Source organism: Artemia franciscana, chromosome 5 (assembly GCF_032884065.1).
Source record: "Artemia franciscana chromosome 5, ASM3288406v1, whole genome shotgun sequence".
NCBI classification, from domain to species: Eukaryota; Metazoa; Arthropoda; class Branchiopoda; order Anostraca; family Artemiidae; genus Artemia; species Artemia franciscana.
The window spans coordinates 11,723,421-11,738,132 of record NC_088867.1 but is presented as its reverse complement, the minus strand read 5'-3'; the positions used below and the strand labels follow the sequence as shown (position 1 = coordinate 11,738,132).

Here is a 14,712-nt window from a genome sequence, read left to right as displayed (position 1 = left end):
ACTTGCAAGAATTCGTTAATGTTAGAAAGGATTCTTATAATAATTCACATGACTTTGATAATGCAAGACAAGATGTTGTAGTGATTTGGTATTATTTTCCTAGACTTTGATAGTATCATGTAAGGGTTTGAAACAATTTGAGAAGAATTTTTTGTTTGAAAACAAAACATTATTTGAAAATTTTTTGAATAATTAAAAAGATTCTGATAATCTTTATAATAGCAGACACGTTTTGAGAGCACTATTTTAAATTTTTTTTACAGGTAATATGGTTTTGATAACACCATATTAGATTTTAGTAATAGCGGACACGTTTTGATTATAGTTGAAAATATTTTGTTCAGAGCTTGCGAGATTAAATGCTAATACATTGCAGGATTTTGTTTATAGCTTTCTTGATTTTGATCATGGGTTTTATTGTCAAAAAGGATTATCATTAAACCAGTCGAAATTTTGATAATAAAGCGCAAGATATTTCATAATATAAGATAAGATTTTGTTGGTATTATAAAAAAGTTTGGTAATACTCGGCAAGATTTTGATAATGTTAATTAATGACATACAAGATTTGATTGCACTATGTTAAATTTGGTAATAGTAGACGTGATTAAGATAACATCATGTTAGATTTGAGGATATTACAAACGTTGTGTTATTAACAAAAAACATTTTTGCTAATATCAGGTAGAATTTTCATAATAACATGCATGATTTTGTTAATAACTTTTAAGATTTCGATAATATTATGTAAGGCTTTGATAATTTCAGTCGTGATTTTGATATTATCAAAGAAGATTTTGGTTGTGCTTGGTAATACTTTGATAAGAGCAAAATGATTTGGCAGCATTATTCTCAATTTTGATTTTCATAGCATCATGTTAGATTTTGGTAACTACAGTCACATTTTGCTTGTTAAGGAATGTATTCCATAAATTACTAGTATATTATAATAATACCGTATAAGATTTGCTTTTAACTTGCATTATTCTGATAGTATTGTCTGTGATTTTGATATTGCCAAAGAGGATTCTGCATATATAAGTCGGGGTCGTGATAACCAAGTGTGGGATGTTTCATAGTGTCAGACAAGACATTGATAATATCATACAAGAGCCTGGTAATACTTGGGAAGATTATGATAAATGTGATTATAACAGACAGGATTTCATATTAGCATGTTAAATTTTTGTAGTTGTATACATGATTTTAAATAACTTGCGAGACTTTGATAGTATAATGTGTGGTTTTATAATACCATATATAATTTTTATTAGTTCCACCGACATTTTTACAATCTCGGGCAAGATGGTTTATAATATCAGACAGGATGTTTAAGCTACCACATATCTTTTTGGCAATACTTGGTGGATCTTAATAATCTTGATTATAATAGACATGATTTCATATTACTACCCAAAATCTGGGCAATAGCAGACATGATTTTGATGATACCATTTTAGATTCTAACAATATCAATAAGTTTTGACAATGCCAGAAAATATTTTGTTAATGTCAAGTAAGATTTTGATAATATCATGCATGATTAAATCAATAACTTCATTTTGGTAACAACAATTTAGGTTTTTATAATTTAATAGATGAAACTCGTTTTATTAGGTGAGAGTTGGATAACGTAGTCAAAGATCTTTCATATTTTTGACACAATTTTGATAAAACCACACAAGAGTTTGGTAATGCCTGATAATGTTTTGATAGTAACACACATGATTTTACTGAAAATTTTCTAGATTTTGATAATTATTTGCAAAATATAGGTAATGTTCTCAGAGCAAAATTGGAATGGGAATCGTGGAAATGGGGGTAGAAGTGGTGGAATAGGAAAGGCAGAACCAGAACGGGTGGAATTTGGACTAGGACTCGAACTGATTGACCTTGAAGACGAATTTTTGGAATTTGAATTGTCATATCTGGGAGAAGGTGGCGAATCCAGAACTGACAGATCCAGAATTGGTGGAAGCACGACTTGTAATGGATTTAGGGTCCCTCCTGGGTTTTGTAAGTAACTAACATATAAGAAATCTGCATCTGTTAGAAAACAACCCCTATTACTTAACAAACACCCGAATCTTGAAGAAAATTAATAGCACCTGCATCTTTAGGGGACCGCCGTTAAACGTCTTCGTCATCTCAAATCACTAAAGGAAGAAAGAAGTGGTGGCTAAGTGAAAGAAGCGTCGGTTTGAAGCTATTGAGGGGATATTAGCTCAAATTGTGCACCCCCCCACATGGGTGCGTTTGAGACTGGAGCCCAATCAACCCATCCTCCTCTCTATTTCTTATGTTTTCCGTATAATCCCGGTGCTCTCTCTTAAAAGCCTACTTATTAGTCTCTCTTTGTCTTTTCTACTTTTTATACGAGCATCTCTTGCCCTTTTTGATCCATATTTGTTCAGAAACCAAACATTTGTATTCACAAAATAGCATTATTTTCCCTCAAAAACATAATCTGAACTGATTACAAAAATAATCACAATATCTATTAGTAATCTCACTTCATTCATTAATCAGCCAATAGTACCAAACCCAATAATGGCCAAACAGCAAATGTGACAATACGCTGTAATACGCGTAATACGCTGTAACTAATACAATAAATGTAACAATACGCGTAATATGCTGTAAACTAAGATTTCGGATTATCAGTGACTCGAAATGATTTCCATTTACATAATAGTACTTCTAGAAACAGTCAAATTTACTTCCGGTTGTAACTTGTTAAAAAAAAGTTTATATATTAGAAAGACAGAATCTTGCAAGCTCTTTCGTCGCGTGTTATATTAATCGGTTTCATTTTATTTCATTCTAGCTAGGCACAGCCCATTCAGACTTTTAGTCGCTAATATTTTAACTGACTCTATCTCGTTTTTTTTCAATTCTCTACATCTTACTATATAGGCTAAATCAACCCGTATCTTTGGGAAGGTGCATTTTCTTCACAACCGGTGTACCGGAAATGGTCATTGTCTTAATCCGACCAGTATTGGGATGTCATCAGCATAATATCGTGGTGCCATCGTATATGATAGATTCAAAATCGGTGCCACAGCTGGCTTATGATAGAGAATTGGTATCGTAGTCAAGGGGCTTCACGGTTTCTAGAAATGTATTTATTTATCTAGGAATTTAGAAATTTATCTAGAATTTAAAGAAATTTATCTAGAAATCTATTACCACAGCCAATGTGGGTTTAAAAAACGTTCTACCTTTGAAGGGGGATGTGCCAAAAAAATTTAATTTAATTTTTTCAATTAAAAAAATAAATGTCTTCAGTAAAGAGCAAGTTTGACACTTAAAACCATCAACAGTTTTAAAACTATTTAATAAATTATAGTTTTCCAAATTATTGGGGGTTAAGTGCCCCTCCCCCACCCTCAACGATACCACTGAGTAAACAGAAGAGCTTTGCAAAAGCACAGAGTGGCTGGCCCCCAGACACCCATTACACTTCTCGATTGAAGAGGCCTGAAGCAAAGATCAGCACCACCGTTAAGATCTAAAGCCATATTCTTTACCTTTTACTCATTCTTTACCATATGAAGAAACAATTGCACGGACTAAGGGGCACAGACAAATTTCATCGAAGTTTTTACTTATCTGAATAATTTTTTCACACCACAAAATATTGGCATATTAATTTGAAGGAAAGGAAAGAAAACATTATGGAATGTATAATATTGTTTGTTCTATAACATAGATTTCTACCTTTCAGTATTACAATTCTAGATACAGCTGCAATGGCAGTAAATACCACACATGTTCTAGTATTTGGTTTATATCTGGCATTTAGTTTGTTGTTAATTCTCCATCTTGCACTATTTTCTATTTCCTTGGCCAGAATCTGAAACACAAGACATTTTATGAAGAGGGTAGTACATGTAAGCATACATTCATTTAGTTTGTTGTACAGAAAACAAGAATTTTTAGGAGTCTTGGAGGGGGAGTGGTAGGTTTAAATGCATAAAAGCCACTAATTAGAACTATTAAATTAAAACTTGGATTTTTGATATTAATGCTAGATGCCTTCCTGTCGTTGTATTACTATGTTATTACTATAAATACACACACATATATATATATATATATATATATATATATATATATATATATATATATATATATATATATATATATATATATATATATATATATATATTACTACTAGATGTTGGTGTGGCGCTTCGCACCACACCAACGACTTACCCGCGCGGCTAAGTCGTTACGCGCTATATTAGTTACGCGCCATTGTAGTTGTGTCCCTGTGTCCCACCTGTGAATATAGCATTATGTCTTACATAATGCTCAATCCTTATAATGACGTCAGTCGACAAACATGACGTCAGTCGACACACAAACATGACGTCAGTCGCCACACAAACAACTTATTTTTATATATATATAGAAGATATATTACTATGTTTATGAACGAGCAATAATTGTTTTGTTTTTTTGCTCGAAAACAGCTTAGTACTTTTTTGGGAAAATTGGCATCTTGACATATTTTCACATAAAAAACCAATCTAGATAGGTCAAAAGTATGAAAAAAAATTCGTTAAGACCCTTAATTTTGGAAAAATTAGCTTCAATAATCAAATATCTTTGAACAGATACAGTATGTAATAAATTGTGGAAAGAAGAAAAAAACTGTTAAAAGAAAAAAGCTTTTAATATATTTTAACAGGGGATTACAACAATTTGAAAACCTTAAAAAAACAACCTAAACTTGAAGCTGTCCTGTGGTGGCGCAGTGGATTTGACCTTAGCTTGGTAATACGGGACCCAGAGATCGAATCACGCTGCAGGAATGCACTGCAGGGCCGACGCAGGGACCATAGTAGTCAAGAAGCGTCGTTAATTCTTAAATAAAAATAAACTTGAAGCTTAGTAAAAATCGCTGCAAGAAATTGGACTTGCTTTAATAGTTGAAAAAAACAAAAAAAAAACACAAAAAAACAAAAACAAAGTTGTTATATTAACTGCAAAAATATTTACGGTTCCAGAGGAATAGCTACAATGTTTTGATTCAAATTAGATAATTTACAATTATTACAAATAATGATTCAATATTTGACAAGGGATTACAACAATTCTAAAACATTAAAAAGAAAACCAAAAGTTTGAGCCTTAGTAGTATTCGCTGCTAGAAAAACATCATTACCCAATTTCTTTTCTTGTAAGCATAAGTCATGATGGAATGGAAATAAGCAGTGCAATGGAACAAAGGATCCGTCGACTGCGTGTCATTGGACGAGTTCACAACGTAAATTTTGAAGATCTAAAAGCTGTTGATAACATTGTTTATCCTAAATACAGAAAAGCATGCCTGGGTCACGACCTTGAATTTGACGATAAACTGTGGTTTGACGCCCTAGAAGAATCGGAACTGTCCAAATGTTAATACTTTTCACACAAATTCTTGTTTTTGGTATTCCTGTAGATCAAAATGTTCTTTGGGAAGGATTCAAAAATCAACTGGTCCTACTTGACGAAGGACCCATGCTTCCCAAGTATGTCTTACAAAATATGAATCAGTTGCCGCAGTCCATTCCAAATCTAATCTTGCCATTTGGTGGGAAAATTCTAGTTGCTGGGGGTAATTTCCAACAGTGTTTACCATTCAACTCCGAAGCAACCGCAGTGAAACACTCGATTTATCAATAAAAGAAAGTCGTCGTTGGAAGAAATTCAAACATTTTTCCTTTGAGAAAACATGTGGGTCGATCCTGAACAGTAAGCATTTGCAAAGTACATCCTCGAGCAGGGAAATAGAAATCTTCAAACAAATCGTCTTAATTAAATTGAATTACCGGAAAACATAATTTCCAGGGGCAATTTAATTGAGGAAGTATTTGGAGAATCTTTGTCTAAGCAAAGTGTCCACTTAATGAAGGATCGAGTTATTTTACCTTTAATCAACAAAGAAGTTAACAAAATAAACTTGAAAACTGTCGATTGCGTTCCAGGAGAATAAAAATCGTATAAAAGTTACGATTCTTTAAAAGATAAAGAAAAAGAAGGAATTTAATGTACTTCAGAATTCCTCAATTCAATTGAAACAGCAGATTTACGACCGCATGAATGAAAATAAAGAGAAATACAATATGCTTTTGCGGAACTTGGATATTTCAGAAGGGATGTGTAATGGGACTCGCCTTATTGTTACTAAATTATGTTGCAACTTTATTAAGGCGAGTAAAATTACAGAGGAAAAATCAGGAAAAGAAACTTACATATGCCGAGTTACGGTGGACTCTAGTAAAGGTACTGTTACCTTTTGGGGCTTCGCGCCACCCCAACACCTAGTTGGTGGGGGCGCTTCGCGCCCCCCCAAGCCCCCCCGCGCGCGTAAGTCGTTACGCGCCATATTAGTTACGCGCCATTGTAGTTGTGTCCCTATGTCCCACCTGTGATATATATATATATATATATATATATATATATATATATATATATATATATATATATATATATATATATATATATATATATATATATGTTTTTAACTACGTAAAACTTGCGAATATACAACATTCTTTGCTGTCCCATTGTCTGTGCATATAAATAGATTGTCAGGTTTACCGACTCTTGAACATGCAACATATAATGGTCCATGGGAAAACAATCCGTATTCAGATCTATACCTCATGATTCTAATGATTGCCCTTGAGCTTTGTTGATGGTGATCGCTAATCGACCATTCCCTGAGTCGCCATCGTCATTTATATATCCCCCTGTGCACCCCGGCGTCCCCTTTGTAGTTATGTCCCTGTGTCCCGGTCATCATTTATATTCCCTGTGTCCCGGTCGTCATTTGTGTCCCGGTGTTCCAGTCTGTGATTTCTCTTTGAGTGTCCCGGGCGTCATTTATATTCCTTGTGTCCCGGTGTCCCGGTCGTCATTTATATCCCCCTGTGCCCCCGGCGTCCCCATTGTAGTTGTGTCCCTGTGTCCCGGTCGTCATTTATATTCCCTGTGTCCCGGTCGTCATTTGTATCCCGGTGTCCCGGTCTGTATATACATTCGTTTTTTAGTTTTGTTTTTCTCCTTTATTTTTTTCCTTTTTTCTTTTTTTTCTTTTTTAGTTTATTTAGATTTTTAGATTTTTTAGTTTTTTTATTAGTTTTTAGTTTTTTTGTAGTTTTTACAATTTTTTTAGTTTTTTTAGTTTTTTTTTTTACTTATGTCCTGGTCGTCATTTATACTCCCTGTGTCCCGGTCGTCATTTGTGTCTCGGTGCTTTGTTGATTGCTAATTTATATTATTTTTATATTTATATTTTTTATATTTATTAATATTTTTTTGGTTTTCTTTTTCCCTTATTTTTCAGTTTTTTCCTTTTTTTAGTTTTTTCTTTTTTAGTTTTTATTTTTTTTTGTTTTTTACCTTTTTTTAGTTTTTTTTAGCTTTTTTAGTTTTTTTATTAGTTTTTAGTTTTTTTTTAGTTTTTGCCTTTTTTTAGTTTTTTCAGTTTTTTTAGTTTTTAGTTTTTTACCTTTTTTTTAGTTTTTTTTAGTTTTTTAGCTTTTTTAGTTTTTTTTTTTTTTTAGTTTTTTTTGTAGTTTTTACCTTTTTTAGTTTTTTTTCTTCTTTTGTATTAGTGTGAAATAATTCAGACGTCATATGCGGACAAACACAACGTCACTCGACAGACAGACAGACAGACATAACCCACAAACAACTTATTTTTATATATATTTATTCATATTTTTTTAGTTTTCTTTTTCTCTTTTATTTTTCAGTTTTTTCCTTTTTTTTAGTTTTTTTCTTTTTTAGTTTTTAGTTTTTTTTAGTTTTTTACCTTTTTTTAGTTTTTTTTAGTTTTTTTAGTTTTTTAGCTTTTTTAGTTTTTTTATTAGTTTTTATTTTTTTTGTAGTTTTTGCCTTTTTTTTATTTTTTTCAGTTTTTTTTTAGTTATTAGATTTTTACCTTTTTTTAGTTTTTTTTAGTTTTTTAGCTTTTTTAGTTTTTTTTTCTTTTTAGTTTTTTTTGTAGTTTTTACCTTTTTTAGTTTTTTTCTTCTTTTGTATTAGTGTGAAATAATTCAGACGTCATATGCGAACAAACATGACGTCACCTGATCCATCCACAGATCCACACACAGACAACTTATTTTTATATATATAGATAGATAAGTTGTCTGTGGATGTGTCTGTCAGGTGACGTCATGTTTGTGTGTTGACTGACGTCATGAAGTTAGTTGTCGTCATTTTTGCTATGAAGGTGACGTCATTAAAGATATTTAAGACATATGTTCACGTAGAAATCTATTAATGTTTAACTTTAAAATGACTGATGAACTTACAATGGCAACAGCCGAGGAAGATGCTCAAAGAGTCTATGCCAAAAAACTTGCTGCTGATAGAGAAAGTCAGAAAAGAAAGCGTGCCGAGGAATCAAAAGAACAGCAAGGAAACAGGCTTGAGGCTGATAGAGAAAGAAAGAACAGAAAGCGTGCCGAGGAACTACCAGAGCAACGCGAAAGCAGACTTGCTGCTAAAACAGAAAGTGAAAAAAGAAGGCGTGCCGAGGAACTACCAGAGCACCATGAAACCAGACTTGCTGCTAAAAGAGAAAGTGAAAAAAGAAGGCGTGCCAAGGAATCACAAGAACAGCAAGAAATCAGGCTTGCTGCTGATAGAGAAAGTAAGAAAAGAAAGCGTGCCGAGGAATCACAAGAACAGCAAGAAATCAGGTTTGCTGCTGATAGAGAAAGTAAGAAAAGAAAGCGTGCCGAGGAATCAGAGCAACCTGAAAGTTATCGCCTGGCATTCAGGTACAGCCCAGTCGATGATTATAGCTTGAATAGATGTGTTCAAATCGGGACAATGTCTAAAATTTGTCCCTATTGCAAGGCCTTGAAATTCAATGGTGAAACAATGGGAATGTGTTGCACCTCAGGAAAAGTTAAACTTCCTCTATTGGCTGCACCACCAGAGCCATTGAAGACTTTCCTTACTGGAACTACGTCAGAATCTAATCGTTTTTTGTCACAAATCAGAAAATACAACTCATGTTTCCAAATGACGTCGTTTGGAGCCCAAATCGAAAATCCAGATCAATATATGTCTACCTTCAAAGTAAAAGGGCAAATTTATCATAGAGCAGGGTCCCTTCTACCATTCTCAGGTGAGAATCATAAATTTTTACAACTGTACTTCATCAGTGATAGAAATTCTGAATTGAATGCACGTTGCGAAATTTCTCCCAACGTTGAAAGGACAATCGTTTCCCAATTGCAACATCTTTTCCACGAAAATAATAATTTAGTGCGTCTGTTCAAAACAGCCATCGATTTGATGCCTACTGATAAGCATAAAATTGTTATTTCCGCTGACAAAACGCCTCCTGGCCAACATGTGTGTAGATACAATGCTCCAACTATCGACGAAGTGGCAATCGTTATGGTCGGTGATCAGTTTTTACCTCGAGATATTATTCTTCATAAGCAAAACGCTCAGTTGTTAAGAATTGCTGAAACTCATCGATGCTACGATGCCCTACAATATCCTATCATTTTTTGGGATGGAGCCAACGGCTATCACTTTAATATTAAATTGATGAATCCAGCCACTAACAAAGAAATGAATAAGAAATGCAGTGCAATGCATTATTATTCCTATAGACTAATGATTCGGCAGGATGAAGAAAATTATATTTTAAAATGCCGTGAATTGTTTCACCAATTTGTCGTTGATATGTATGCTAAAATTGAATCAGAACGTTTGCTATATATCCACCTGAATCAGACCAAGCTCTGCTCTGAACAATACATTCATTTGCGAGATGCAGTTATAAATGACGGTAATGCTACAAACGCTGGAAGATTAACAATTTTACCTTCGTCATATACTGGCAGTCCCCATCATATGCATGAATATGCTCAAGATGCTATTGCGTATGTTCGTCTCTATGGTCGTCCAGATTTATTTATTACATTTACATGTAATCAATCTTGGGACGAGATACTGCAGCTTTTACTTCAAGGACAATCGGCGGTTCATAGACATGACATTACGGCCCGTGTCTTCCGGCAAAAGTTGAAATCACTGATAAACTACATAGTAAAACTTGAAGTGTTTGGGTCAGTGCGATGCTGGATGTACTTAGTGGAATGGCAAAAACGAGGTTTGCCACACGCACATATACTAATCTGGCTACATAAAAAAATTACTTCGAACGAAATTGATGATGTGATTTCCGCTAAAATACCTGATGAAAATGTCGATAAGGGGTTACATGATATTATTGTAAAAAGTATGATACATGGACCTTGCGGTGCACTGAACGAAAATTCACCATGCATGGCCAAAGGAAGGTGCACAAAGGAATATCCTCGACTTTTAGTATCCAACACAATTACTGGCAATGATGGTTACCCACAATATAGAAGAAGATCTACTGAAGATGGCGGTAAAACAGCAATAATAAAGAAGCGTAACGGTACCACCATCGAAGTAGATAACCAGTGGGTTGTTCCATATTCCCCATTATTATCAAAAACATTTAATGCACACATAAACGTTGAATACCGTAACTCCGTAAAGGCAATCAAATACATATGTAAATACGTCAACAAAGGCAGTGACATGGCAGTATTTGGCTCGCAGCCCGAAATCAAAGATATCGACGACATCATACAATATCGGGCTGGAAGATACATAAGCAGTAATGAAGCTGTTTGACGAATTCTTTAATTTCCGATACATGAACGTAGTCCAGCTGTTGTTCACTTAGCGGTACATTTACAGAATGGTCAACGTGTTTATTTCTCGGAAACCAACGTGCAACAAAGAGCCCTGAATCCACCGGACATAAAATTAACAGCTTTCTTTTCGCTTTGCAAAAATGATTCTTTTGCAAAAAAACTGCTGTATACTGAAGTGCCTTCGTATTACACGTGGAATACTAAAAATAAAGTATTTGAACGTCGAAAACAGGGTAAGTCAGTCGACGGCCAACCTACCATCTTCAAAGATACCACGATAGGAAGACTCTACACCGTTCACCCCAATCAACATGAATGCTTCTTTCTACGCCTGCTTTTGGTGAATGTACCCGGTCCGACATCCTTTGAGTATTTGAGAACTGTAAACGGTACTATACATGACACTTACCGTAGTGCATGCCAAGCTCTGAATTTATTGGAGAATGACCAACACTGGGATAACTGCATCAATGACGCGTGCGAAACGTCAACCCCAAGTCAAATTCGTGCATTGTTTGGCATCATTTTAACAACTTGCTCTCCATCAGCTCCTACAGAGTTATGGGAAAAATATAAGTAAAAAATGTCCGAAGATATACTCCATCAAAAATAGTTAGAGGCGTCTGATATGACTTTTGATTTTACATCAGAAATTTATAACTACACTTTAGTTATTATACAAGATTTTGTGCGTACGTATGGCAAACAAACCTCTTCAGGATTTGGGAATGCCTTCACCTAACCGTATCGCTGCTGTTTCGACATGTGTAGAATTGGATCGTGAACAAAGTTACAGTACGAGTGATCTATTGTCGTATGTACAAAATAACATTTCCAAGTTAACGTCGGAACAAAAAGACATTTATGATACGATAATGCATTGTGTCGCTAACAACGTTGGAGAAATTTTCTTTTTGGATGCGCCAGGAGGTACTGGTAAAACATTTGTGATAAAACTGATTCTGGCATCAATTCGATCAATAAATGATAAAGCGTTGGCAATTGCGTCGTCCGGAATAGCCGCAACATTGCTGCCTGGTGGAAGAACTGCTCATTCCGCTTTGAAATTGCCTCTGAATTTGCATTCTACAGAAACTCCCACGTGCAATATTTCCAAATCATCTGGGATGGGTAAAGTATTGCAGCAATACAAACTTATTATTTGGGATGAGTGCACAATGGCACACAAAAAATCGCTCGAGACTCTGGATCAATGCTTGAAAGATTTGCGAGGGAAGTCGAAACCCTTTGGCAGCACATTAATATTGCTTGCGGGAGATTTCAGGCAAACATTACCTATAATACCTAGATCAACTCCTGCAGACGAAATGAACGCTTGCCTGAAAAATTCTAATTTATGGGCACACGTAAAAACATTAAAATTAACTACAAATATGCGTGTCCGATTGCAAAACGATGAATCTGGTCAAACATTTTCAGATCAATTGCTGGCAATTGGAAACGGAAAGCTCCCAGTAGACTCAATTTCAGGACGTATACAACTACCTGCTGATTTCTGTAATTTAGTGACGTCCAAAAATGAATTGATTGAAAAAGTATTTCCGAATATTCTAAAAAATTATAAAAATAATAAATGGCTAAGTGAAAGAGCGATTCTCGCACCCAAAAATATAGACAACAATATTGTTTTGACCAAGATTCGAGACCAGGCAGTCCTTTACAAGTCAGTCGACACAGTTTTGGAACCAAATGAAGCGGTTAATTATCCATCTGAATTTTTAAATTCCATGGATCCTTCAGGGTTTTCACCAAACGTGCTACAAATAAAGATAGGCGTACCAATAATACTTTTAAGAAATATCAACCCACCAAAGCTTTGCAATGGCACGCGACTTGCCGTAAAAAAAACAATGGAAAACCTAATAGAGGCCACAATCTTGACAGGGCCTTTTGAGGGTGAGGCTGTTCTTATTCCTCGCATTCCCATGATTCCAACGGATCTGCCTTTTCAATTTAAAAGATTGCAATTCCCAATTCGATTAGCATTTGCAATCACCATTAACAAAGCTCAAGGTCAATCATTAGAAAAATGTGGTATAGATCTTAATACTGATTGTTTTTCCCATGGACAATTGTACGTTGCATGTTCGAGGGTCGGTAAACCTGAAAATCTATTTATATGCAGCGACAATTGGACAGCGAAGAATGTTGTATATTCGCAAGTTTTACGCAGTTAATTTGTATTGTATCTATCTATCTATCTATCTATATAAAAACGAGTTTTGTGTATGCATGTTTGTTTGTTTGTAAAAAGAGCGTTTGCATATGACGTCATTATTAGTACAGACGGCTTTGTATATGCACAGACAATGGGAAAGCCAAGAATGTTGTATATTCACAATTTTTACGTAGTTTGAAACACATATATAAATCTATCTATATTCACAGGTGGGACACAGGGACACAACTACAATGGCGCGTAACTAATATGGCGCGTAACGACTTACGCGCGCGGGGGGGCTTGGGGGGTGTAGTATATATATATATGTATATATATATATATATATATATATATATATATATATATATATATATATATATATATATATATATATATATATGTATATATATATATATATATATATATATCTATATATATAAAAATAATTTGTCTGTGTGTGTATCTGTGGATGGATCAGGTGACGTCATGTTTCGGCTGACGTCATGAAATTAGTTGCCATCATTTTTGCTTTGAAGGTGACGTCATTCAAGTTATATAAGACATATGTTCGCCGTCATGTTTCGGCTGACGTCATGAAATTAGTTGCCATCATTTTTGCTTTGAAGGCGTGACGTCATTCAAGTTATATAAGACGTATGTTCGCATAGAATTCTATTAATGCTTAAGTTTATAATGACTGATGAAGATGCTCAAAGAGTCTATGCCAAAAAACTTGCTGCTTATAGAGAAAGTCAGAAAAGAAAGCGTGCCGAGGAACTACCAGAGCAACGCGAAAGCAGACTTGCTGCTAAAAGAGAAAGTGAAAAAAGAAGGCGTGCCGAGGAACTACTAGAGCAACGCAGAAACAGACTTGCTGCTAAAAGAGAAAGTGAAAAAAGAAGGCGTGCCGAGGAATCAAAAGACCAGCAGGGAAACAGGCTTGAGGCTGATAGAGAAAGAAAGAACAGAAAGCATGCCGAGGAACTACCAGAGCAACGCAGAAGCAGACTCGCTGCTAAAAGAGAAAGTGAAAAAAGAAGGCGTGCCGAGGAACTACTAGAGCAACGCAGAAGCAGACTTGCTGCTAAAAGAGAAAGTGAAAAAAGAAGGCGTGCCGAGGAATCAAAAGACCAGCAGGGAAACAGGCTTGCTGCTGATCCAACCTACCATCTTCAAAGATACCACGATAGGAAGACTCTACACCGTTCACCCCAATCAACATGAATGCTTCTTTCTACGCCTGCTTTTGGTGAATGTACCCGGTCCGACATCCTTTGAGTATTTGAGGACTGTAAATGGTACTATACATGACACTTACCGTAGTGCATGCCAAGCTCTGAATTTATTGGAGAATGACCAACACTGGGATAACTGCATCAATGACGCGTGCGAAACGTCAACCCCAAGTCAAATTCGTGCATTGTTTGGCATCATTTTAACAACTTGCTCTCCATCAGCTCCTACAGAGTTATGGGAAAAATATAAGTAAAAAATGTCCGAAGATATACTCCATCAAAAATAGTTAGAGGCGTCTGATATGACTTTTGATTTTACATCAGAAATTTATAACTACACTTTAGTTATTATACAAGATTTTGTGCGTACGTATGGCAAACAAACCTCTTCAGGATTTGGGAATGCCTTCACCTAACCGTATCGCTGCTGTTTCGACATGTGTAGAATTGGATCGTGAACAAAGTTACAGTACGAGTGATCTATTGTCGTATGTACAAAATAACATTTCCAAGTTAACGTCAGAACAAAAAGACATTTATGATACGATAATGCATTGTGTCGATTTGGAGA

The 14,712-nt window shown here is 35.0% G+C and overlaps 1 protein-coding gene across 2 annotated transcripts in view; it reads right to left on the bottom strand.

Annotated features, from left to right (window-relative positions):
* LOC136026976 (uncharacterized) overlaps nucleotides 1-14,712 on the bottom strand; it is a 266,593-nt gene that overhangs the window by 11,825 nt on the left and 240,056 nt on the right. Inside the window, exon 4 of one of the 2 annotated variants that reach the window (XM_065703847.1) lies at nucleotides 3,724-3,859. The exons of the other annotated variant lie outside the window; for it this stretch is intronic. Coding sequence (XP_065559919.1) covers nucleotides 3,724-3,859 — 136 coding nt within the window. The remainder of the gene's footprint in view (nucleotides 1-3,723; nucleotides 3,860-14,712) is intronic. 2 annotated transcript variants of the gene reach the window in all.